Below are 25224 nucleotides of genomic sequence, written 5' to 3'. Positions count from 1 at the left end.
GGATCGCCCCGCCTTCGGCGACCCGCGGCCGCCCCCGGCGCCCCACCACGCGCCGAGCGCTGTGTAGCACGTTTTTCTTTCCGCCTGTTGTCCGCCGCGGCCGCATTTATGGCTTTGTAACCAGCTAGTTTTGCCGAAAAATAGGTTTTTGCTTAAAAGACGACTGCATGGTGAATATATGTGTTTGTTCTTTGATTTTTTTACTTGTTTTCATCCTTATAGTGCTATACCTGTAAATTTTTATCACAGCAGTATCTGTGGCTGTGCGTTTCTTTAGTGCACGAGTTCTGAATGAACTTGCTGTCACAAGTGGACTAAAAAAGCTGTGTCACGTACAGGTGCAGGCCAGTGATGCAGACAGTGGTGGTGAGCTGCGATACACCTTGCTGCACCCAGGGCCTTTTTTCTTAGATCCTGTCACTGGGCAGCTGCGTCTAGCAGGGCCTCTGGACCGAGAAATGGCAAGTTGACCATTAATTTGCTGGGCCAGTAGTGTCCGCAGAGTTCTCCATTGCTTGCATAAATGCTCATTGAAAGTTAAATTTTGTGCTCTATGTCAGTGCAGAATTTTTCTAAGGAAGTTAGGCTCTGCACTTATATGCAACCGATCTCTCACTGCTCTCCCTAGCACATTCAGTAGCACTGATAGTTGAGCGGGTTTATCGTCAGTGCTCATGTCTTTGCATCGCGTAATCATCTCCCCAGCTTATTTGTGCTCCTTCTGTTCTGCCACAGCAGCTGATACTCAGCCATTTCACTACTAGCGCTGCTGCGGTTTGATTCAAAATGAGGCACATCGGGTCGGAATTTAGGTGCTGCATTGCTGGCTTCTATTGTCTTTTGTCCCAATTGCAATTTTCATCATGAGACTTGCACCCATCTGCAGTTGCTGAGCCATGCTGTTAAGCAAAAAAGTTGTCTTTTATGTGGATAATTGATGAAGGTATGAGTATATAAACATGGAAGGTTCACCGCTGGTAGCCGTGATAGTGAGTAAGGAACACTTTCTTTAATGCTCGCTGGCATCACGAGCATCTGTTTAGCTAAGAAAAATGAGCCCTTAAAATTCCCTTTGGTGAATGGAGGTATTTGTTGGGAGCAGATAGATAGGCATCCTTAGGAGTCACTTTGTTAAGATAGCGGTAGTCTACACTGTGGGGATCTGAGGCGCGCCCGCGACCATTTCGCGGGCATTCCGCCACACGGCCACACCCTTTTGCTTTTCTGCTCTGTTAACGCCACGTGGCGATAGATGGCTCCACGTGCGGGCACGGCACGCGATACGCGCGCGCCGAGGGAGCGCTCTTTGCTCCGTGGTCGGCGCCGGGTAAGCGCGTCTTTTCCTTCGTCCGCGTCCCCTTTGGGAATCGCCGGATTGTAGCCTGCCTGGGGTGGCCTTGGGCACCTCGACAGGCGTGTTTACTTGAGTTCTAGCTGCGGTAGCGTACGCTAAGCCCACAGCGATGCCTAGTGCTTGAAGACTACCAACGAGCCGTACCACAACGAGTACCACAACGAGCCGCACTTTCCGTAGGCCTACGCGTACGAGGTTTGCCCTAACACTCGCGACCAGGCCCAGTGGTCATCGTGAGAGTGCGCAGCATAGCCGCGAGGGACCCTTTCCCGACGGGCGTGTCAAAAGCTGGCCATTGCCAGCTGCGACGTGCTCGCGGTATTCCCCTTATTGTGAACGTCCGCGTGCGGGTGCCTTTGCTACCCGCGTCCCGGGAGTGGACGTTGTACTGTTGTGCGGGGTGCCGCCAGAGGCAATAAAGTGTTGTGTATGTGTGCATTAGAACACTGTCTATTTGCCGCGCCGCGCTAAACGCCTTATTAGTTGAGCGCGCGTGGAGCGGTGCGCAACACGCGAGTAAACTGAGTAGCGGCCCTGTGGCTCGCTAAGCGTGAACCCCCGGTGATCATCCGCTGCAGCTAGTACCGGGGTCACCATAACACACAGGCAATGAATGCCATCTTTCTTAGGCACAAAATAATAGGGATGCCCAGGCACTGGAAAAAGGACAAACAATGCCATCTGAAGGCATCTCGTCCATCAAGCCGTCAATAACCTGCCTTTTGTGGCCAGGCTGATGGGCCTAGGGTTACACTTCACAGGAAATGCATCGCCATTTTAGATTGATTGGCTCACTAAATCGGTACTGCCCGGTTCATCGGTGAAGAGCTCATCGTAATCATATAATAGTGTCGATAGACGAGCCTTCGGTGTATTGAATCGTGCAGGCGATCAAAAGATGCAGAACACTTGCGTGTAGTGCCACTCCAATCTGATAAAGCTCTTGAGCCGAAGAATGCATAGCGCAGGGGCCTGCTCTTGAACTTTGCACGCGACACGATTTCGACGCCTCTACTGCACAGACAACCGAAAACACCGGTGAGCTGATGAACGGCTTTAGCTCGGAAATGGTCTGTCATGATAGCCTTCATTCCCAATGTCCACTATGATACCGGTTTTTAGGAGAAAGTTCCAATCCAAGAATCAAAGGAACACTGAGCCCTGGAAGATGAACCAAACGCGTGCGTCTCGTTCGGCCTCCCCATCTGACAGTCAACCTCGCGGAGCCCGCCGACTGGGCCGTGCATTTCGCGAGGGTGAATGTCGTTCGGCTGTGTCAGAAGCGCACCAAGTGCTTCAGCAAGTGAGACAACACTTGTTAGCCAAACAACAAAGCGCTTGCGTGGCTGTGTCCACCAATGCGAGGATTCGGAGCCAGCAACGTTTACTAAAATAAATGGCGCGGGCGCACCAACAAGACTGCCTGCAAGGTACTCAGTGAAGAAGCATGGGTTTGGCCACTCATGCCCTCATAAGCAAAGGGCGTCCCTGTTTCACTGCCTCAAAGCAGGCCTAAATACTGGGCACTTCCTCTGTAAAAGAAAGGTGTCTTCGTCGGTAGAACAGAACAAAACAAAGGTTTTAATGGCTTGGAGAGGTAACAAACGTGTTCATGTCCAGCAAACGCACGTTTGGCACACACCAGACATGAGCTCTCTTCTTGTGCCCACACTTTGTTCCCTTCTTTCTTGTCTTAAATCTTGGGCCTTCGAGATGGCGGGCACGTGGCGTGTTTCTTTTCGGCCGTCCTAATCGCTGCGCTCCCCAGCAAAACCGACGAGTATCACCTCCCGTGCCTGGATTCCGCAAGAGGACGCATTGAGTAAAGGTTCCGGCGGCGGCTGAGACCATGGCATGCAGCAGAGCGCTTAAAATTTCAACGTGCGCACTTTTTTATTTTTTCGCTTGCTTACGGGAAAGAATCGCCGCCATGATCTTCTTGCTGAACTGAAAGAGAGTATTTTTTTCTGTTACTGAATTTATTTTGGTCCAGTTCGTGAAGAAAAACATGGTAACTGTTGCATTTTTTTATAGGTAGTTTAAGGAGATATCAATTCGTCTGTGTAAGTATTATTTTTTTCATTAAGGTTCGTTTTGTCTCGGTGCTAAATACCTCGATTTTAGAAATATAGAGGCATTTTAGTATTCCTCCTTTTCTCTGGAGACTTCGATGCAAACTAGACTAATTATCGTCATTGAATTGTATTGCTCTCCTATCGTGGCTCATAATTTTACTATTATATCGCATACGGATATTTATGAGGTTCTCAATCGAAGTGCAGTTCACCATAAAGGGATTTGTCACTCTCATATAATACAGTCGAATCCGTTTATAAGGAACTCGAAAGTGTCACAATAAATGGTGGCTATATCAGTAGTTTGTTGTATATGTAGCCGCCCATAAAAAAGGCCACATAGTGGCCATACTGCTTTTTCTTTCTGTGTATTTTTATTAAAAAAGTGTGACCAACCCCTCTGCTGACAACGGTACCGACACGTTGAACGAATCATTCCTCGCTAGTTGCCTGCAGTATGTCGCTTACTCTTGCTACTCTTGTCATTACATGTCTGTTCAATTGTAGTTCGCACCAATGTATGTGCGCATTTATGTGTTTTTTGCGCATGAATGTATGTGCGCATTTATGTGTTCTTTGCACATGATTGATTCGACTCGTGCTCTGTGTCGGGTAGCCTGTTCATTTTTTGCGAGCCACATGCGCAAGAGGCCTCGCACGATGCGGCGGCGGTGAACTTGCGAACGGCACCATGATGTGCTTGTGCCACCATCACTCCGCCCAGCAGTTATCTGCAGATGACTGTGATAAGCTCGCCGGCAGAGAGTCAAAATGGCACGTTCATCGCCACCAGCCACCTCGTTATTGCACTTTTTTATGCTTATTCGTCAAGGCACAGCCACAACCGTGTGGGAGTAGTTATCACTAATAGAATGGTCTTTGGTGATACCAAAAGGTGGAAAAGCTTTAATGGCACATTGTGGTGTTGGAGTGTCTAGCATCGTAGTGAACTTTCACGTGACAAAAGTTATCGCTTCTCGCATTTATGGCTTCTTGCATTTGAAGGCATTGTAGGTTTATCCTCGGCGCTTGTAGATGCCGAGAATGGTGCCAGAAAAGTTTGTCATGCGAAAGCTGACCGCAATTCTTTATGTCGCCTCCTTTTTTTTTTTCCCCTCACGTTCGTTATGCCTGGGACGAACCGTCTGGAAAGTGAATGACCACGCTCGCAACGCCCGAAATCTGCGTGCTGTGTTCGCCACGTTTTGTGATATTTTTGTTGCAAGTAAACTGCAGCTGTGCACACGCGAGCACGCCTATGACATGCTTCAGAATGCCTGTCTTAACTTTCTTTTTTCCCTTCCTATGTGCTATATTTTTGCCGTGACTATGTCGAAAATGTTCGTTGTATATAAAGGAGGCTTTGAAACATGTTTGTTGTATGTGGATGTAGACTTGGTTTCAAGGGTTAGTATAGGAAAACCGTAAGTGCACCAAAGTATGATTGTTATAACCGATAGATTGTTATATCTGAGATCTTTATAAGTGGGTTGCACTGTATGCACCAATCACTAAGAAACGACAAGGTTATCAACGATAGCTTGATGATTAAGATGATGTAAATGCACAGTCGAAGAGCTTCCTGGTGGCATGCTCGGCGTGCGTGTTCACCTTTGCGCTAGCCCCGGTTTTGTACAATAAGCCAAACAGCTGTGCCTGCTGCTCGAGCTTGCTCTTACTATGTTGAACCGCACTTGCCAAATGCCTACGCATACGAGATTCACCCTAACTCTCGCGTCGAGGCCTTTTCCTGAGAAGCATGTCAAAGCTTGCCATTGTCATATGCAACATGCTGGCGGTTTGCCCTCTCGGTGTACATCCTCAAGCAGGGGCCCTTTGCTTGCCGCGTTCCAATAGTGGACGTTCGGCTGTCTTTCAAGTGCCGCCAAAGACAATCAAGTGTTTAGGTGACATTCTGCCTGTGCACACTTATTGCCCACCACTGCTAGGCAGTGAGGCACTTAAACCACACTGTGCATAGGAAGGGGCCATGACCCAAGGGCAACAGCCAGCCAGAGCAGCCTTTCCGGTTACTGCTTCAGGCGGGTGCACTTGAGAATTAAGCGATTGCAATTTAGATCTCTACATGTACTGGAGGCTGCCTGTGCTACATTGCAACTGGACATGTGTGGACAAGGACTCAATCTGTTGGTGTCAATTGTTGGTGTCCTTTGTTGGTCACGCAGCGAACCCAACCCTGCAGCACGAAGCTGTTCTGTCTAGGGAAAGGAACGGCAATAGAGTGTGCTGCTTTCGCTGTCGTGAACGTAGGCACGTAGCGAGGATGTTAAATATTGTGGAAAATTTATGACAAGAAAGAAAGAAGTGTGGGCACGAGACAAGGCTCTTGCCAGGTGTGTGTGGAACAAACGTTTTGCCGGACATAGACGTATTTTGTTTTCCTCTGAGTCATTAACCTTTGATTTGCTCCACTCTACCGCCGAAGCCACCTTTCTTCTACATTTTATGTTGCCGAAAAATTCGGGACTTTGCAATCCAAGTGACCCGACGCAAGCACTCCGCCCACAACGAAGATGAAGTGCATCAAAGGCAAGCGAATGACTCAGTGAGCTCTGCTCAAGTCTTTACGAAACAAAACACTGCAACTGATCCACTCCAACCAGTTCGCCTCATCGGATCTTCATGTGGTGTACGACACACTAAATGCATGCAATGAAGACCTGCAGGTGCTCAAGTTGGAAGCATACCTAACCGTCCAGCAAGTCGCAGAAGATTATGCCTACGTATCAGAATATGAGAACAACGCTGCTGCTATGCCATCGTTCCTGAGTCCCAATAATAATACCCTTTCTCGATGAGGGAGGGGAAACCCCTTCTGTGCGCCGGGAAAGGAGAATTGCGAGTGCCGGCTGCAGGTTTGTTCCATCCCTTCGCAAGAGGCTTTATTGGCTCTTACTTAAAGGGACAGACATATCCTCCCGACTCCGCTGTCGCGCTGCCGTAAAAATGGAAAGGGAGGCTGGGTGCACGTGCTCCTCCACATCCTGCCCCCCTTAAGAAAGTTCCCGAATGATAGAGACTGAAACATCAGAATATTTCTTTATTCATCATCGAAAAAGGCCAGGACGATGGGTCCCAATCTGTGCCCTCCTGTCATTTACCCTCTGCCGTGGGTGCCGTAAGTGCCGCCGGTGCCCCCACTTGTCGCTGCTGCATCCAAAGCAGCCACCACTACTGCTGCCGTGCTACTTGCATCATGGCCAGTCATTGCCACCGCTGTCACCTCATTCGTCGTTACTGCCGCTGTGGATACGGCGCCGCTAGCACTCTAGTCCGGACCGCACACCATTGATTCCCGCCACTTAGGTCGTTAGTGGTGACAGAGTTGCCAGTTGGTGATGGGTCTTGTTTAGCACTGGCCCCAGGCTGCCCTTTTCAACATGGTCTGGGCTGCTGCACCGGGTCACGGCTTCCCCAGCTTTAGGACTCTCATCTTTAAAGTGCTGCGCCATGGCCTCATGGTAGCAGAGGCGATAAGGATGCCCGGACTATCATAGGTCAGCTAGGTGGGCTCATCCTTGTGACAGCAGCTCTGAGGCAGCTGGCTCTCCCGGCTGGGCTGGCTGTTGGTCACCCAGGCTCCTTTTGAGTAGCAGCCCAATGATGAAGGCGATGGGGTAGGCTGGAAGTAGCGCTGCTTGATTGTATGGGGCCGTGATGCCAAACTGGACAGTGTTGGGGGGTGGTCCGGCGAGAGGAGCGGTTTCCTCTTCGAGCTGTTCCAGCGGCACTTCTTTCCCTTTAGGCTCTCCATCTGCTCGGTGGAAGTCGACAAAGAAAAAAAAGAGAGGTTAACAATCGCACACGTGTTGCGCACGAACCCTCGCACCTTGCGTCGAACATATCAAACGCGGCCTGCCGTGGAGAGTTGTCTCCGCCTGTTATGCAGGAAGTAACGGGGTTCTGGGCTCCTCACTCGATGTCGAGTGATCTCACCCACCACCTGCAGCCTGGAGGGGGACTGACTGTAGTCATCGTGCTCCTCCCGTCACACGCAGCGTTTTAGGTCACATATCTGCACTGGTCCGCCCCTCAGTTTGTCTTTCATGTTCGCAAGCCAATGAACGAGCAAGGAAATTCTCACACTGGGTACGGCCCTGAACATCTTGGTGTTCACGAAGCAGCAAACTGTTTGCTAATATCGCTGAAATCATGACGGAGCCGCAGCACCAGATCGCCCACTTCGCAGCGTACGTTCTGATGCGTGCGGTCGTACTGCGCCTTATACTGTGCCCTAGCAGTGCTGAGATTATGCGGAGCTTCAAGTAAAGCTTCCGCTAGTTTCTCCCGCAGCTGTTTTGCGTATTCAGCACGTGCTGATGTCGCCACTGGCACTCCATTGCGATCCGGGAAGACGGTTTCCATCGGATTCGGCAATTCTCTCCCCAAGTTCAGAGAAGAAGGCACAAACCCAGTCGATCGGTTCACGGTCAATCACAATGCAGAACCGATCTCTGGAAGGTAGGTATCTTAGTCCCTATGTCTTTCAGAGAATGCATCAAGCATGCACTTGATCTTGCGATTGACTCGTTCCGTGGGGTATGACTGAGCATGGTAAGTGGTTGTTTTTTTTTGTGCTTATTGCCCAATGCCTGTCGAGAAACACCTTCGAGAAACCTGTCGAAAAACACCTTCGCAGTGAAATAAGAATCGTCTGTAATCAACTGCTCAGGGAACCCAAGCATGGTGAAAACCTCCATCAGCTTCTCCAAGATCACTCGAGCCGTCAACTTCCAAAGGGAGAAAAGTTCCACCCGTTTAGTGAAGTGATCCGTAATCACCAGCAAGAACTTGTTTCTGCTAGGAGTTGTGCGGTACGGGCCTATTACGTCACATGCTGTGATTTGGCAGGAAGTTTGACTGTTAATTAGCTGCATGAGGCTGTGCGGACGTCCGCATCGTTGCTTGATGCTTTGGCACACAAGACATGAACGAGTGTAGTTAATTACATCCCGCTTCATGCCTGGCCAGGTAGCGATGTGACACAACTTAGCGTAAGTCTTAGGGTCATTCGCAAGCCCAGCAATGTACGAATCATGAAAGTAGCGAAGAAGTGCTCCTCTCAGCGTGCGCAGTATCATGACTTTGAATGACTCACTTGTGTCATCGTCGGATGTTATGTACCTCAGCAGGACCCCATCAAAATCTAGCACGCTCACAGCAATACCACCTGTTACCGTGCGCTCCGGGCCGACAGCAATACCAGCTGCCGCCATATGCGTGGTGCCCTCACTGCCACCTGGCTCCCGGAACCTGTTAAACACCTTTAAACAAAATTGATCTTTCTGCTGAGCTTCTAGCAGTTTTCTTCTGCTGAAAACAATCCCTGTGCTAGCGACAACGTCTGCATGGTTCTCGCTTTTGCCTTGAACTAAGGTTTGCTGCGCTGTTTTCGTTGGCACGAATGTCTCGCTCTCAGATCGTTCCGGAGTAGTTGCGTGACTTGCCTCGTGTCGGACTGGAGCACACGATAGTGTGTCGGCTGCAACATTTTTCTTACCCTTGCGGTAGCGAACGGTGAATTGGTAACGCTACAGCAGCAATGCCCAACGCGCCAGGTGGCCACTTGGTTCGTTCAAGCGCCTCAGCCACCTTAGCGCTATGTTGTCAGTTCAGTTTTGATCACAAACGTGAATCTGTCGATGTAAAAATCAAACTCACGAAGAGTGAAAACTATCGCGGGACATTCTTTTTCTGTTACCGAGCAGTTCTACTCCACCGGCATCAACGAATGCCTCGTGATTGTAATTGGTCATAGGGAACCTCTATGCTCCTGAAGCAGAATTGCTCCCAAGCCCAGGTCGCTTGCGTCTGTGTGAATCACAAGCTCCCTGTTCAGATCGGGTGGCTGCAGCTGTGCTGTGTAGGCTAGCAACATCCTGACGTGACACAGTGCGGCTTCCTCCTCTTGGCTCCAAGGCCTACGTCGCCATTCCTAAAGATCTGCATCAAAGGCGCCTCAATCTGGAAGGAATTGGCGATAAATGTTTACCATCTCCAGAAAGCGCTTCAGCTCACCGATATTGTTTCGGCGATGCATAGCTGACTATTGCTTCAAACTTACCCTTATCCGGCAAAATGTGATCCTCGTCAAGCAGGAATCTCAATAATGTTTTACAGATCGCCACTATCTGAGCTCTGTTCGGGTTCATAGTGATGCTCGCAGACCTCATCCTTTCTAGAATGTCTCTCCAATGGCGCAAGTGCTCCTCGAACATTTTCTAGTAAACCACTATGTCGCCGAGATATGCGAGTGCGTGCTGTACTTTGCATCTTTCAAAACGCGGTTTATTAGCCTCTGATACGTAGCGGGAGTTCCCACGAAGCCAAAAAACATTCTCCTGAATTGGAAAAGTTCTCTATGGCATGTGAAAGCCGATTTCTCTTTATCCCATTCGTCTATCTCAACCTGAAAATATCCACGGATAGCATCGAGAATAGTGAAGTACTTCGCCCTTCTTGGTTGAATACTAACGATGAAATGGAGGGAAGAGGGCACGTGTCCTTCCTCGTAACCTCGTTCATCTTGCGGTAGTCTACACAAAGGTGATATGTATCATCTTTCTTTGGGACTAGAACTACTGTGAGACCCCATGGGCTGTTTGACCTCTCAACTATGCCCGTGTCAATGAGTCCGTCTAAGGCAGCATCAAGTGCTTTCCGCTTAGCCAAGCAGATCGGTCGGGGATTGCACTTCCAAAATCATGCATCACTCGTGTCAATTCTGTGCTTGACCAACGTAGTGCGGCCGGGGCAGTCAGTAAACATCGCGTGGTACTCGTACAACAGGGACAACAGCTGTGCTTGTTCCCCTTCTGTCAGGCTCTGTGCCTCTACCAAAATCAGGTGCCCTGACCTTCCGTGCTGCGCCGCACAATTTTCCGGCGGGGCGTTTACTCGCTTTGTCGGAGCGCTTTCGTTGCCGCGTTCTTGCGCCTCTCCCTGCGATTGGCATGCCTTTGTCAATACGGGGGCCTTCGACAAAAGCTTTAGCACGTCTCCGTTGCACTCTTGGAAACCGCCGCTTTCAATGTCAATGATAATACCCGACTTGGCGAGAAAGTCTCGACCCAGAATTAGAGACATTGACAGCCCAGGAAGATGCACGAAATGTTGTCGCCTCACGCATCTGTCCCAGCGGATCACTAGCCTAGCCGCACCGCTTGATTGTGCTGCACCCATAGCAAGGCGGAAGATGGTGTTGCTTCGTCTTAAGTAGATATTGTTCACGCGGAGACGGTGCAACACATCGTCGCCAAACAAAGAAGCGTTTACCCAGTATTCAAAACTGCTACGAACTTCTTTTGAGCTATCGTTAACTCGATTAGCTGTGCGGGTGAGTCTATGGCCTCACTTGCGCGACAGATTGAGGGTGGAAGTGATCGGAACGCATCAGTGGAATTATTGACCGTCGCAATTGAGGGCGGAAGTGATCCAAACGCATCGGTAAAATTATTGACCGCCGCGAGGTGCCCGATGTGGTTCACCGGCCGCGCCACCCGTTTCCCGAACCGCGCATTTGCTTCTGACCAGTTGTACAGTCGCATTCGTGGGCGATGTGCCCTGGCTCGCCGCACAGATAGCAAGAACCGCGGCCTGTGCTGTGTTCTGCAATGCGCTCGCGAGGCTTTGCATAACTGACAGCGCATTCTGTAAGAGTTGTGGGGTCTCGGCGCGGCGAACGCGCGCATCGCCACGCCACGCTCTTGGAGTGAACGGACACGGTGACGCGGTCGGTACAAAGCACACAACATACATACATTTATTAACTAATTTAGACGACGATATCGTCAGCCGAATGATACATCAATTTCAACTAACACGCTACCATACAAACAACATAACGCAGTAACACACTAAACACACAATAACATGATAAGCACACACTAACACACCGAACACACTAACACATACCCAAGGCGGCGTCGCCAAACGCCTGACTTTCCACGTGGGACCCCGGCGCGAAGCCCGCGGTGCTGAACACCGGGGCCCACGCTACAGACTACCGTTCGCGGCAGCCGCCACGCGCAGAAGAGAGCTCGCTCAACTCTCGCCCACCGCCAAGGCCCGCCTTCCGCCAGGGGCCACTGCCAGCAATACCACTCTACAACAGTGGTACTCAAAGCGACCACAACGCCATCTATCGCCCGGCGGTGGTCACCACCGAAACAAAGCCTTGGGGCGAGACACGTGCGCCACGCGGCGCCGACAACTTTACAGGGGGGTGTCAGCACCCCCACATTCCCCCAACCTTAAATCAAACCATATCCCGAAATCAAAAATTAGTTACACAAGCTTTAACAAAAAAAAATAATAGCGCACGACCATAATGTCCTTGCACCACGACACCGCCGCTGGTCGACACCGCTGCACTGTCCGGCTAGACTTCACCTCAGTACCGGCCCCGCAACAGCAACGTTGCCGTCGGCGCGACGATCCATCGCTAGCGCCGACACGTCTTCCAGTTGCGACCAGCACTCGCGAGGGCGCCGGACTGCAGGCAGTTGCGCAGGTCCCAGGCATCTCCATCACCCGACCTCACGACCGCATTCCTGGCCAGCGACGCTGACGATGTGCAGGACAGCCGGCCGTGGATGACATCCCTCCCGCTGAATACATCAACAACAAAAAAAAAACCTCGAAAGAAACAATGGAGCAGGGCCTAGGGGAGAGAGCTTCAGGCTTTTCGGCCACGTGGTACGGTGGTCAGTACTGCTAGCTAATACATCGGTGGCTGCCGAGACGCCCCTCAAAATAAAGCAAAAATCCCTTTTCCTAACTCGTGCATCGCAAGATAAAAAAAAGTGAGGGAAGCGGAGCGCGACACCTCAATGCCACGATCCACCTAGTTGTGCCACATGCGACAGGCGGCTGCGTAGAGCCTTAGGCCTAATGAGTCGCTCGGCAACAACCGGCATCCACCCAGCCTAGGCGCAGAAGAGGCAGCCCCGAGGAGACGTCCACTCTGAGGTGGCCCTATCGCTCGCCGCACACAGCAGCTTACCGAGCGATCGGCGTCCACCGCCCCGGGCGGTGTCATGACGCCTCGGCGTCGAGCCGCAATACAAGTCAGCAACGACGCCCGGCTCCCTGAGTCCAGAGATAGAAAAAGCTATTCACAGAAAATCGGACAACCCACGAGGCTTCCGTACTCACTCGCTTCGGGCCTGGCCTACAAACCACGTGCTCTAGGCCTTGCTCACCCCAGGATGCGGACCGCATGGCTCTCGTCCTAATTCAACAACTTTTTGAAAACTAACAACAACAAAAAGTAACACTTGCGAGCAAAAAAAATAAATAGAAGGTCAACCTGCCGACAAATTCAAACATGTTACAAAACCAATCTCCGCGCTTCTCAACAAAGCCCACCACCGACGCTAGCAAAGAAGTCCCCCATAGGCCTACTCTACTCCGGCTCTAACAAAATCGCTGTACCGAACTGCAAAAACTGTCGTCCGATACTCCAAGAGCTCCACGTTGGGCAGCCAGTGTGGGGTCTCGGCGAGGCGAACGCGCGCATCGCCACGCCACGCTCTTGGAGTGAACGGACACGGTGACGCGGTCGGTACAAAGCACACAACATACATACATTTATTAACTAATTTAGACGACGATATCGTCAGCCGAATGATACATCAATTTCAACTAACACGCTACCATACAAACAACATAACGCAGTAACACACTAAACACACAATAACATGATAAGCACACACTAACACACCGAACACACTAACACATACCCAAGGCGGCGTCGCCAAACGCCTGACTTTCCACGTGGGGCCCCGGCGCGAAGCCCGCGGTGCTGAACACCGGGGCCCACGCTACAGACTACCGTTCGCGGCAGCCGCCACGCGCAGAAGAGAGCTCGCTCAACTCTCGCCCACCGCCAAGGCCCGCCTTCCGCCAGGGGCCACTGCCAGCAATACCACTCTACAACAGTGGTACTCAAAGCGACCACAACGCCATCTATCGCCCGGCGGTGGTCACCACCGAAACAAAGCCTTGGGGCGAGACACGTGCGCCACGCGGCGCCGACAACTTTACAGGGGGGTGTCAGCACCCCCACAGAGTACATCGCTCAATGGCGAACTGTTGTCCGCAGACTCTCCTACAGTTGCGGCGCGTGTCGAAGCAACTTGTGGCTGCGCCTCTCTGTTCGTGTCGCGACATGCCCGAGGGCCATTTGTGACATTTCCCGTCGTAGGCCTAATCTCTGCTAACGTCCTCTCAGCACCCTCCTGATAATCCCGCATGAAACGGCCAAAATCTACGCTGTTGGAAAGTCCTAACAGTGCCTCTGCGTTAGTCAAAGTATCGCCATTCTGCAATGCAACATCAGACAACAGTGACAAATCTTGGAATTCCGACATGCCTGTTGTCCTACGTGTGGAGGAGTTTCGGTAGTTGCTTGCGTCCACAAAACTAGCCTCTACAGTGACAGAAGCAGTAGTCACCCGCTACTGAAGGCTGTCGGCAAAAGAAGCATGCCATTGACGAGTCGGGCCTAACTGGACTAGACCAAAGAGGGTAATGATGAATGGGACTCCAGCAATGAGGACTAGCGACACGTTGGATGGAAACAACTGATGGCAACCTTAGGAGCTTGCAAAGAATGCCAACGACGAACTCGACGAACCATGGACACGGCAAAGGCACGCGGTCGTTGTGGTGAGCAGTGAGAACGTTTGATTGCCGAGACTCTATAGTGGCTACAGATTGGCAAAGGCTAGACGCAATCCTAACAACATACCTGCCAAGTCTCCCGAATTGACCGGGAGACTCCCGGATTTGGACCGTTTCTTTCGTTTGTACGGTTGTCATGAAAATCTCCCGGATATCGAAATTTTTGTGCGTGATCCGGCCGCATTGACAAAAAAGCAGCTCAATCCGCTCCAGGCTTTTTGAACCTACCCCATTTTATTATGAATGAGCTTTATAATTATGAACCAGCTTAAACGTACAGTGGAATCTCAGTGATACAAAACTGCGGCAGATACGAATTCTTGAAATTCCTCAGCGAAATTCACTATGTCTATTGGGCCTAAATTCGGATCTTCCGAACACATTCCCTAAGCGCGGCGGGTGATAGGAATTTCAGTACGGAAATCGTCAAACAAAGTCTGAGAGCAGTGTACTCGAAGCTTCCGAAGTACGCGTGCGACTGGTGCATGCACTGTCTTCTACAGTGTGCATGATTGTCGTTGCCACAACCTCTGTTGAGGAAACCGTGGTCGCTTTTGACGCGATCATGTATGGTGATGACACAACTGACAGAGTCCCGAAAGTGTTGCGTGCGTCCAACACTCAACCAGTCAAAGCAACGCCGCTTTTCGCAAACCCTGCAGACAAAACCGCTGCAGATGCGCTCGTAGACGGCATAAAACAACTTTGTTGTGAAGGCGTGTGCGCAGTCAAGCACACGGGGATTGAAAAAGGAACTACCATTTGCCGCAACCGCCGCGCACAATATCGCGGTCGCGGAGCCATAGCGATCTACGAGCTCCGAGAGCATGCAGCGGTAAAAAAGGCAGTAACTACGTAAAAAAAAAAGTCAGTTTCGCCGCGAGTGTGAAGCAACGAATGCGACAGCAACAACTTGGAATGTCACACTGAGAACAGTTAGCAGATCGTATGCGCAGCTCGCTGTTCACGCACAAATGACGCACGAGAACAATGCACACAAGATGAAAGTGAACTACCAACGTTTACCGCTTGTCACGTAATGCGCTGTTTAAACAAACAAAAAAAGCAATGCTCGGTACATAATCACAAGTATGGATGAATATAAACTAACAAGTGTCTCAATTATACCTGGCTGTGTATGAAAAGTGCGTTTTTTTTCAAACGGTGCCTGTGCATAGACCGAAGGTACCTTTGTGGGCCCCGGCAACTAACGCAATCGTTCCAGTGAAAGTCGAAGGCACATGATTCTCCCCACCGGAAAATAAGCGCGCGCGCACAAGCACCCCCCCCCAAACCCCCCATCAGCAGGGCAAAGTTCGCGTCACAGATAAGCACACGTCGACGCATTGCGACGAGCTAAGCACCGAGCGCGGGCGGCTTTTTTTCCTTTCTATAGTGTTAATGTATATAGATAAGTATATGTATACGGTGAATGACGGCGGTGGCGGCGACGGCAAAAAACCAGCCTAGACTGTCAATAACATAGGGACCAGACGTTTTGGGGTTCCTGTCAAAAGAATCTGGTAGGGAGCAAAGCTTTGACCCGCGCTTTTGTGCCAGCCAGCTACGCCGTCCCGTTCGTTCACGTGTTTTGAAGGAAGTAAATTCTGCTAGTTGTGTTGATCCTTTGAGACTCTCACCTTAATGGGAAACCCTACTTTCGTGTGTTCAGCCACTCCACCACTGTCATTGATTACCACTGTCATCATCATCATGGTTGTGACAGTGGTAGCGTCGGTGGTGACCCCTGGCGGAAAGCAAGCCTTGGCTGCAGGCGAGAGTTGAGCGAGTCTCTCTGCTGCGCGTGGCGGGTGCCGCGAACGGTTGTCACTCGCGGTGGGTCTGCGGCCTCCGGTAGGCCCATGTGGTGAGTGAAGCGTTGGCGACGCCGCCTTTTGTTATGTTGTTTGAGTGTTTGGTAATTATTGTCTAAGGATGTCCTAGCATGTTAATTACAATCGATGTATCAATTCGGTGGACGATATCGTCGTTCACAAGTTAGGTAAATAAATGTATGTGTTGTTGCTTGGTTTGTACCGACCGCGTCTGCTGTGTCTGTTCACTTCAAGAGCATGGCAAGGCGCTCACCTCGTCGAGACACCACAAGCCAAATAGATGCATGTCAGCAAATGAGTCGTTGAATTATATTAGAAAGATTCAGTTTGACTGATGACGGTATTCACGAGACGTAAAGGACCTTAAGGCCCGAAGACTCCGAAACTGGGAAGGAGTTTGTATCCTGCCTAGACAACTATTTCGATCGTTGGATCGAGCTGTCGCGTACAGAAGAAAATGTACTGAGGAGTCCTCGACAGGATAGCAGCATAGCAGTTTATGAATGGGTGCAGAAACAAGTTGGCCACATTTCTGAAAGAGAAGCTGCACATTGTAGAGGACATCGCCAAATGGACGAATCAATTTTGGGGGGCTCAGGGGTTAAGGAATCTTGAGAAAGGTTCGATTGAAAGCCCCGATGAACGAGAATGCACACTTGAGGCTCCAAGGAGTAAGGCGAAAGCACAGCAGTGATGTTTTCTATGCAGTCGACCAGGGCATATAGTCAGGAATTGCAGGGCAAGTATTAGTCAACAGCGATCGCCAAGTGATCTGTAAACTATGCCAAAAAAGGGGGCACAAGGCTAATGAATGTGGGTCTAGGTCAGGTGAAGGGGCTGATGTGCACTGAGGTCTGAAGAAAAGCCAGAAGTGGTTAGCATAGTGTTGAATATGTCGGCAGGCAGGCAGGGGTGGAAACGAGTGGGGGTGTTGAGAGATTCTGGTGCAGATACCTTAGTAAGGAAAAGCATAAATAGAAATTTTGTGAGAAAAATGGAACTGTGTTCTTCGTATTTGCATCCTAGAGGAGGTTGCCAGAGGCCAGGATAAAGTTGGACACACCCTATTTTGTAGGTGAAATCATTGTATGGAAAATTTAATATATGATGTCATTCTAGAAAATAGGCCAAGCAGTGGCGTACCAACTCCTCTAGAGGGGGGGGGGGGGTGGGACAGGCCGTGTGTGTGTGTGTGTGTGTGTGTTTCAGTGTTTCACACAATAATAGAGAGATTTAACAGACAATAATCCTAAGGAAAGTATAGGGGAAGTTATTAGATTGAATTGCAATGTAAATGTGAAGAAAGAAATGTGGATGCAAAGATAACTTGCCGTGTGCAGAAGCCGAACCTGCTACCTTCGAATAACGCGTTCTATGCTCTAGGAAGTGAAATACCACGGCGGCTATCTCCGCAGCCACCCATGGCAAGTTTTTTTTTCACCCAGTTTTCTTTCTTCCCATTTACATTGCAATTCGATCTAATAACTTCCCCTATGCTTTCCTTGGCATTATTGTCTGTTAGATCTCATTTTAATATTGTGTGAAACATGAAAAAACAAGCCCTTAAGTATTCACTTCTTTCCCTAATTTATTAACTAGGGTCTCATTCTGGCAGACTTGATGCCTTTAGTTTGTATGCGCGGCCAGCTCGTAATAAGTTCACGTGCTATGTAATGCCAAACAGGCTCATAAAGAGTGTGGCACACTCTTATTGTATAATATATATTAAGAGAGAGAACTTTATTGACGCACTCGCACTTTGTTATGAACTTGCATACACAGAGGTGACACGACGCGCTTTCTTAGATACCACGAAGTTCAATCACACATTAAAAGGCCAAGGCTGAGGATTGGTGCCCTTATCCTAGATTTCGCGTCCAATATGCGACACTCATCTTGCCATTATGCCTCTCTCTCTGATTAGGTTTTCGTGGTTAACATCTACAAATACCACAAGTGTTTGTTTAATAAAATTATTATGGATGTTAGTCGTCAGGGTGGAGATATACCAAGCATCAACAAGGATACATACATGTTAAACAGGGCTATAGCTGCCAAACACCAAAACGTACATTCGGCAAACTCTTATTTATTAATGTACAGTAAATATTCAATTACCTCTGTAAAAGCAAATTTTACTTTTGCATTTTACTGCCAATATAGCTCCAACCTCCAAGTTACCATAAGCAAGGCTGATCAGGTTTATCAGAGACTAAAAGGAAACAATTTTTGGCGTTTCAGTGCAGAAAATCTTAAACATCAAAAACGATTTGTTACACTTATCGGCTCGCAACAGCTTCGACAGAGCAGCGGGGATGATGCACCCTTTTCGAAGAAAATTATTTTCCGGAAGCGGCAAATGATTTTGACCAGTCCAAAAAAAGAGGCTCGTTCCCATCCGTTAGTGCATCAACAAGTTTCAGCAGAATAAAAGAATGAACGAGTGATGTGATATTACAGGACCCCTGTTCGGCGTTTGCCTGCTCTGCAATACTACAGCACAAGAGGTTAAAACGTCGCATAGGTAACCCGCACCGCAAATAACCTACAAGGAAAATCATCTAAGCGAAAATGTTGGCAAAATTTCACTATGTTATAACATTGCCTCATAACTTTTTCATTCTCCCGTAAGAACATGATTGAGTTATTACTGTTGACAGAAAACTTCACCTTACTTGTTGGTTTCTCCAGTGTGCAGCCAATAGTGACCACTTTTGAAAGTGGGAAAGCTCAGCCCCCCTTTCCTCATCTTTTTTTTTTTTCAGAAGGAGGGCTCGCGCCCCTTTTATCCCCCCCGGCTGATAGGCCTATGAGGGCAAGAGTGTGAAGGGTTGAAGACTCAGCGTGGAAGGGTATTTATGCCAAGGATCGAAATCGGGACATAAGAAAAGAGAAGGCATAGAAAAGCCCAAATAATTCAAAACATAGACTGAAGGGTTGAAGACTCAGCGTGGAAGGGTATTTATGCCAAGAATTGAAATCGGGACATAAGAAAAGAAAAGGCATAGAAAAGCCCAAATAATTCTGAACATAGACTGAGTAGTTGGAAAAGGCAAATCGAAAGTGTATTGCCAGTTCTTGAGCATGTTAGGAAATTCGCAAAAGAAGGTATGTAATTAACAGAATTGGAGATAAACAGAGAAAAAAAGAGCAAATAGTGTATGAAACAAGTCCCCAGTTGATTTTTTGAAAGTTTTATCAAAATGGAGCTGCAATTAGACAAGTGATGGTATTAGAATGTTATAATATCACTTTGCAAAGGGTAGTAGAGATCACCATAGCTTATGCAGGGAAGTGACCAGAGAGGCCTTTCGGCCAGGAATATATGAAGATGTAAGGCACTTTGTGTAAGACTTGGCCAGAAAAGTTGCAAATGAGGTGTCCTCATGATGTTGTAAAACAGTGTAGAGAGGATAAGCTAGTTGTACATACTGGACCATGAAACACTGTTGTACAGTGTGAGTGTACTTTTGATGTGTTGGTGCAGTGAATTAGCCAATCGCCTGATATTGTCGTGGTGTGACAAGTGAAAGCGTGCAGATATGGAAAGTGATGCGCCAGCCCGCGCATGAGTGGCCACAACTGATGACACCGGCAGAAGAGAGGGCCGAAACCATTAAAAGGAAGGACAAGAACAATTTTTGAGAAAGAGCTCTTAAAAGGGGGGCCAATGTCATCAGTAAAAGGGCATGAGGCACGTGCCAAATAGCACAATGCAGGGATAATGCACTACGACACGATAGTGCGCACACGCGCCACGTTCACATACGGGATCGGCGAATTGAGCAGTGGTGGAAAACCTAAAAGGATGGGCTGAGACTGTTCTGTTGAAACTCGGTCAAGCTGCGAAGATCAGGGAAGCTAGCGTCGCTACAGCCACAGAAGCAGTTGCCACCCGGTTCTGAAGGATGTCAGCGTAAGAGGTCCGGTGAATGGTCATCGACCTCAGGAGACCTGAGTGAGATTGCCCAGACTTGCGGCACCTCTTCACAGCAGTTCTCAGTGGGGCAACAGCTTTTCCGCATGGTAGCAGCCCACACCAGTCATCGAAGTGCTTCGTCATCAGTTGGGTCTGGCAACATGGAACAGCATCATTGACGAGTTAGGCCTAACCAGGCTAGTCCGAAGACTACGATGACCACTGGGACACTGGCGACAAGCTGCTCGTTGGATGAAAGCAACCGACGGCGACCTGAGGAGCTTGTGGAGGTTGTTTAAGATGGACTCGATGAACCATTGACACACCAAAGGCATGCATTCAGCATGGTGAACTCTGAGAACGGTTGGTTACCGAGACGCCATAGTGGCTATATATTGGTTAAGGCTAGACGCAACCCTAACAGGGCTTGTTAGTTTGGGTTTCATTTTTCTGTATAGCCTAGCGTTGTGTGGATGCTTGTTTCACACAATTTTGAGTGTTTTCTTTTTCATGTTTTTGTTTTTTTAAGGCTTCTTGCCGTCACAGCCTCTTGTCTATTTCTCTAAATTAGAATCTTTGCAAGCACTTTCGAGTTCATTATTACAGTTACATGACTGACATGGCAGAGGCCTAGCTCCACCCAGTGAGGAGTACCAGAAACGAACTGGTGTGCTTACAGTATCTCAGGTGTTGCGTGACACATCATTTTCCGCCGGGATACTTCTCATAATAAGGGCCTGAAGTTTACATGGAAAATTCAGTCCCAGGATATTCACAAAGAGCACATGTGCGCAATTCCTCCAAGGCAGTACAACCTGAGAAGATACAGGTAAATTCAGTCCAGGTGGACTGAGGCTTTTGTGCATTTTGTGGACAGTTTTACACAGACTCTAAGAAAATTTTTTAGGGTAGTGACTTTCAAGTCTCAGCTTTTTCCTTTCCTCGCACTATAATTTCGTGCATTTACTGTAAATGAAGAGGTATACTCGGGATGTTCGTCTTGAAGTCCGAACTTATGATGCTGGATTGCAGACAATTTACTTCACTTCACTTCACTTCATTACCGTAAACACCCCTTGGGAGGGGTATTACATAAAAGATGGGAATACATTAGTTGGTAATTTGCATGAACATAACTGAAAATACAATAGAAAAAATGCATGTGCTATACCTTTGCATAATATATAATTGAACGCAGAGGAGAAAAAAAGATGCACCAGTACAAGGGGTGACGTGTAATTACGTCAGCACAAATACTTGTATACCTAAGCAATACGAAATAAAAACAAAATAACGCTTTGATTGTGAAAAGTGTGCTGTGACGTCCTCCATAAATGCGCACGAGCAAGTGATAGCAACGATCTTGTGAAGCAAGTGAGAGAGAGAGAGCTCTTTATTGAAAAGCAGAGAATTTAGCCGGCGTGTGTGTGTGTCGCTGACTTGCTACTCTGTGTGGGGAAGGGGATTGGGGACTGAAAGGCAGAAGAGAGAGAGAGAGAAAATATTAGGAATTAAAATGAAAAGAAAAAAAAAGTAAATATACAGACATTTTTCTGTTTCTTGCGCGGGGACGTGTGCTGACAGCATGACTTCAGTTTCCAAGGCGTCCCTACAGTTTGTCTAGCTGACCAATATTGTCTAAATACGCGAATAAAAGTTTCATCGCTGCCTCTGTTGCTTGAAGCTGGGGAAAGGGCCCAGGGTACAATCAACTGATAAATCTTTTTGGGTTAACAGATGCATGCAGTGTTCATAGAGCGCATGCTCATCGGCATCAATCGGCACTTAAACAAGATATGTTTTACAGTTTCTACGGAGTCACAGTTATTGCAGTATGGACTGTCTACTTGACTGAAGCGATACCGTAAATTGTTTCCATAAGCACTGTTGAGCCAGAGACGGTGGTAGAGAGTTTCTAGGTGTCGAGGGATTCGGGATGGGAGTCTAGTCCTTAGATGTGGGTCGATAGAGTGGAGAAAAGCATAATGATGTGCCGGGAGGTTCTATAGCCTCATTTTTTCTTCAGAAGCAAGCCTTTTAGCCAGCTGGGAAGCATATGATTTTGGGAAATAGGTTCTCCTGTGATTTTGCTTTTGAAGTCTTTTGCGGGCCATTTCATCTGCTTTTTTTATTGTCCAGTACACCGCAATGAGCCGGTATCCATCGAAATGCGATAGCGTGACCTGCGGTAATAGCCAAACTGTGTAAGTATGCTATATTAAATGATATCGGGTGATAATTTGTTTTCTTTAAGAGGCTAAATAGTGCTTGTAGAGCTCCCTTAGAGTCGGTGAAGATCACCAATCGGTTCGCCGTTTGACGCAAGATGTAGAGGACTGCTTCTTTAATTCCATGAAGTTCTGCTGTCGTTGATGATGTCCTGCGTTGTAGCCAATAGGATAGACTTTGTCCTGTAGAGGGAACATATAGGCCATATGACGAGATCTCCTGAGTAGTTGAGGCATCAGTATAAATATGAGAATGCTGAGTGTAATGCTGGGCTAAGTAGAAGAGAGTAGTCTACTGCAGTGAGGTCTGTGCAATACGTCTTTTCGCTTCATTGATTCCTGGGACACACTGTTTAATATCAAGAGGTGAAAGCGTCCACGGAGGAAATCTTGAAGGCATCAACTTCTTCGGCTGTCTGATAGCAGTAAGTTGCTGCATTTGCACAGCTTGGCTGAATGCTGAATTGCTGTGGGTGAGATGTATGCGGGACAGAAAATGCTTCTTCCCATGTATGACATGCTGCAAACCGAGCTATGCGTATGGCTTTTCAGTCGATGTTGAAGACCTTTTCTATTCTGTGCCGCACTCGGAGCTATTCAAAATTGTTAGAACCTGTATTGAGACGAACGGAGTTCTAGCGTTTGAGAGGGCCGCAGGCGTATCTCTAGATAACTTTATGACGTTGTTGGAATTCTATTTTACCTCAACCTTTGTATCACATGATGGCAATCTTTACGTTCAGCGACAAAGGATCTGCATTGGCTCTTGTGTCGCTCCAGTGCTGTGTAACATGTTCTTATCCTCCTTAGACAATGCTTTAGCTTAAGCAATTGACGATGCAAAGGGGCTGAAAGTCTTTCAGTACGTGGACGACTTTTAGTCATTTTAAACGCTAACCCTCTGATGACCACCACTAGTTCAGTGGATGATATTTTAGCACTTTTCAGACAACATGCTAACGGCCTTTCGTTTATGCATGAGCTTACAACTGACAATAAATTGCAGTTTTTAGACTTGAGCATCATGTTCTCAGACCGACACGTGTGCTGGGCGTATCATCCACGTTCGCGCAAAGAGCTTTTACCTTTTTATGCAGCTCATTCTAAACTTGTAAAAAGAGCCATTGCAACCATGTGTCTCGAGGGAGCGCTAGTGAAATCTTGCCATCACAGGATGCAGGATAGCTACTTGAATCAGGTTAGGCGGCTGCATTCAGCTGGCTATCCTAACTCTGTCATTGTATCCGTTTCGGAAACCCTCCTTCAAAAGTTCAAGGGCAAACGAAAATGCAGGCAGCCGAGGGATAAACGACCTATGGTTGTTCCATATGTTCATAAGGTAGCGTACAACCTTCAGAACGTGGCGAGCAGGTACAATGTGTCTGTTGTTTTTTCTGCGCCACGAAAGCTGGCTGGCCTATGCCCACGTATTTCTAAAACACTGAGCGCCTCCACCTGTGGAAAAATACATGCTTCGATGTATGTAGTTTGCGTAGTGGGTGTGGTCTACTTAATCCCACTTAGTTGTGGCCGGGTTTACATCGGCCAAACTGGACGGTGTTTGAACGTGAGAATTAGGGAACATGAGCTTTCAATTCGAAATAATTCCGGAGCACATTTGCCTGCGCATTGCCGTTCCTGTTCTTGTGAGGCGAGCTTTTCAAGCGTTTCTGTCCTCACCAAAAGCCCAGATGCTCTGGCCCGTGAAATAATGGAAACGTTCTGGATAAAGAAAAAAGGTGACTTGTGTATGAGTGACACGTCAGTCGTCTTGCGCAAGTCTGAGTTTGATTTTTGCGCTTCGTTGCTTGATTAAATATGCCAGTTGAGCCTCCTCAGTTTATGTCTGTGGTCATGTGACTAGGTGAAGTAGTGTGCTCTGCACATGCGTGTGCGGCTATATATTTCCTGAGTTTCTCCTGCAAATAAATTGGTTGCAAGTTGACGCTCCTTGTCTGTGATTATTTCTTCCTGTGGTGCTCTGGACGTCTAGAATTACCCCTCAGTTGTGAGGTACGTTGCGATGACTTTTATGAAGACGACAAGACCATCAATTTCTCACATTTCTTTTTAGTAACATCTGCATACGTGTTAGCAGATGTCTTTTGGCTTTGTGGTGGTTGCTCTTGAGAGGCGTCTTTCATGCTCTTGAATGCCACATCCGGGTTAGGCGGTGGTTCGTTCCGCTTTGGTGGTTTTCCTTGTGCTTGCTCCAACTTGCGTGCGAGTGTAGCAGCCTTCTTTCTTATGCATCCTCCATATGAGGCCGGGTGTGGGCCACCTCAGTTTGCACATTTAGGTTGTGCTCTTGATGTGCATTCCTTGTGCGAGTGAGGCCCAGCACACACTTTGCTGCGCACCGGGCCTATGCAGTGTCTCGATATGTGACCATGCTTTTCACTCTTGTAACACTGTATTCCAACATATTCGGCAACCGGGTAACTACAGAAGCCAAGTGTAACTCTTTTAGGTTGCGGTAAATTCCAAAATGACAGTTCGACAACGTACCTCTTTGACTTTATCTCTCTCTTCGGGTGTGAAGATGGTGAGCCTCCTCGCTGAAACAACTCCTAGATCCCGTAGATAGTCTTGTAGTTCTTCATTTCAGTAGCTCAGAGGGACATCTTGCATTTCACCATACTTCGCTGTGTATGAGTACGGAACTCGGGCTTCTACAGCTACGCCAGCCAGTTCAGTCACAGTGACCAAACGGTTTGCAGCGGGTAGGGTTGACACTGTAACCACCAAGCTTCCATCCTTGTTGAGGCGATGGTTGAGAACTTTCTCTTGGGTCGACATTACAACCGCTGATGCCAGAATGTTAGGGTTGACCTTCCATAAGCTTCTGCTTTCCACAGTAGGTCGAAAGACAACAAGAACGCCAGTACCTCTTTCTTTCTCGTAGGACACAACCGTGAAGGGCGCTTGGTTCATATCCTCTCCATTTTCCTCCAAAGAATAGGAGGTATCCTGCTCATCGTGCTGTCGCTTGTTTAAGAGGTCATGGCCTGTAGTTCCCTCCGCAGAGGCTGCAGGAGTAGTACTTGCCACTGCTACCATAGATGCGGCATCGAGTGCACCTGGCGGCGATGTTTCTCGTGGTGGG

The 25224-nt window shown here is 48.5% G+C and overlaps 1 protein-coding gene across 7 annotated transcripts in view; it reads left to right on the top strand.

The window, feature by feature from the left end:
• The window catches only part of LOC119178697 (fat-like cadherin-related tumor suppressor homolog), an 812220-nt gene that overhangs the window by 512781 nt on the left and 274215 nt on the right, over positions 1-25224 (top strand). For 6 of the 7 annotated variants that reach the window (XR_012888480.1, XM_075882464.1, XM_075882456.1 and 3 more), the window contains one exon: positions 333-461. Coding sequence is in view for 6 of the 7 variants with exons in the window: in XM_075882464.1 (XP_075738579.1) it covers positions 333-461 (129 nt within the window). In the remaining variant the exon portion in view is untranslated. The remainder of the gene's footprint in view (positions 1-332; positions 462-25224) is intronic. The other variant, XM_075882436.1, reaches the window with a different exon arrangement.

The sequence above is a fragment of the Rhipicephalus microplus genome, chromosome 2 (assembly GCF_043290135.1).
Source record: "Rhipicephalus microplus isolate Deutch F79 chromosome 2, USDA_Rmic, whole genome shotgun sequence".
In the NCBI taxonomy this organism is placed as follows: domain Eukaryota; kingdom Metazoa; phylum Arthropoda; class Arachnida; order Ixodida; family Ixodidae; genus Rhipicephalus; species Rhipicephalus microplus.
The sequence above is the reverse complement of the archived record's forward strand: the minus strand, read 5'-3'. Positions and strand labels throughout refer to the sequence as shown.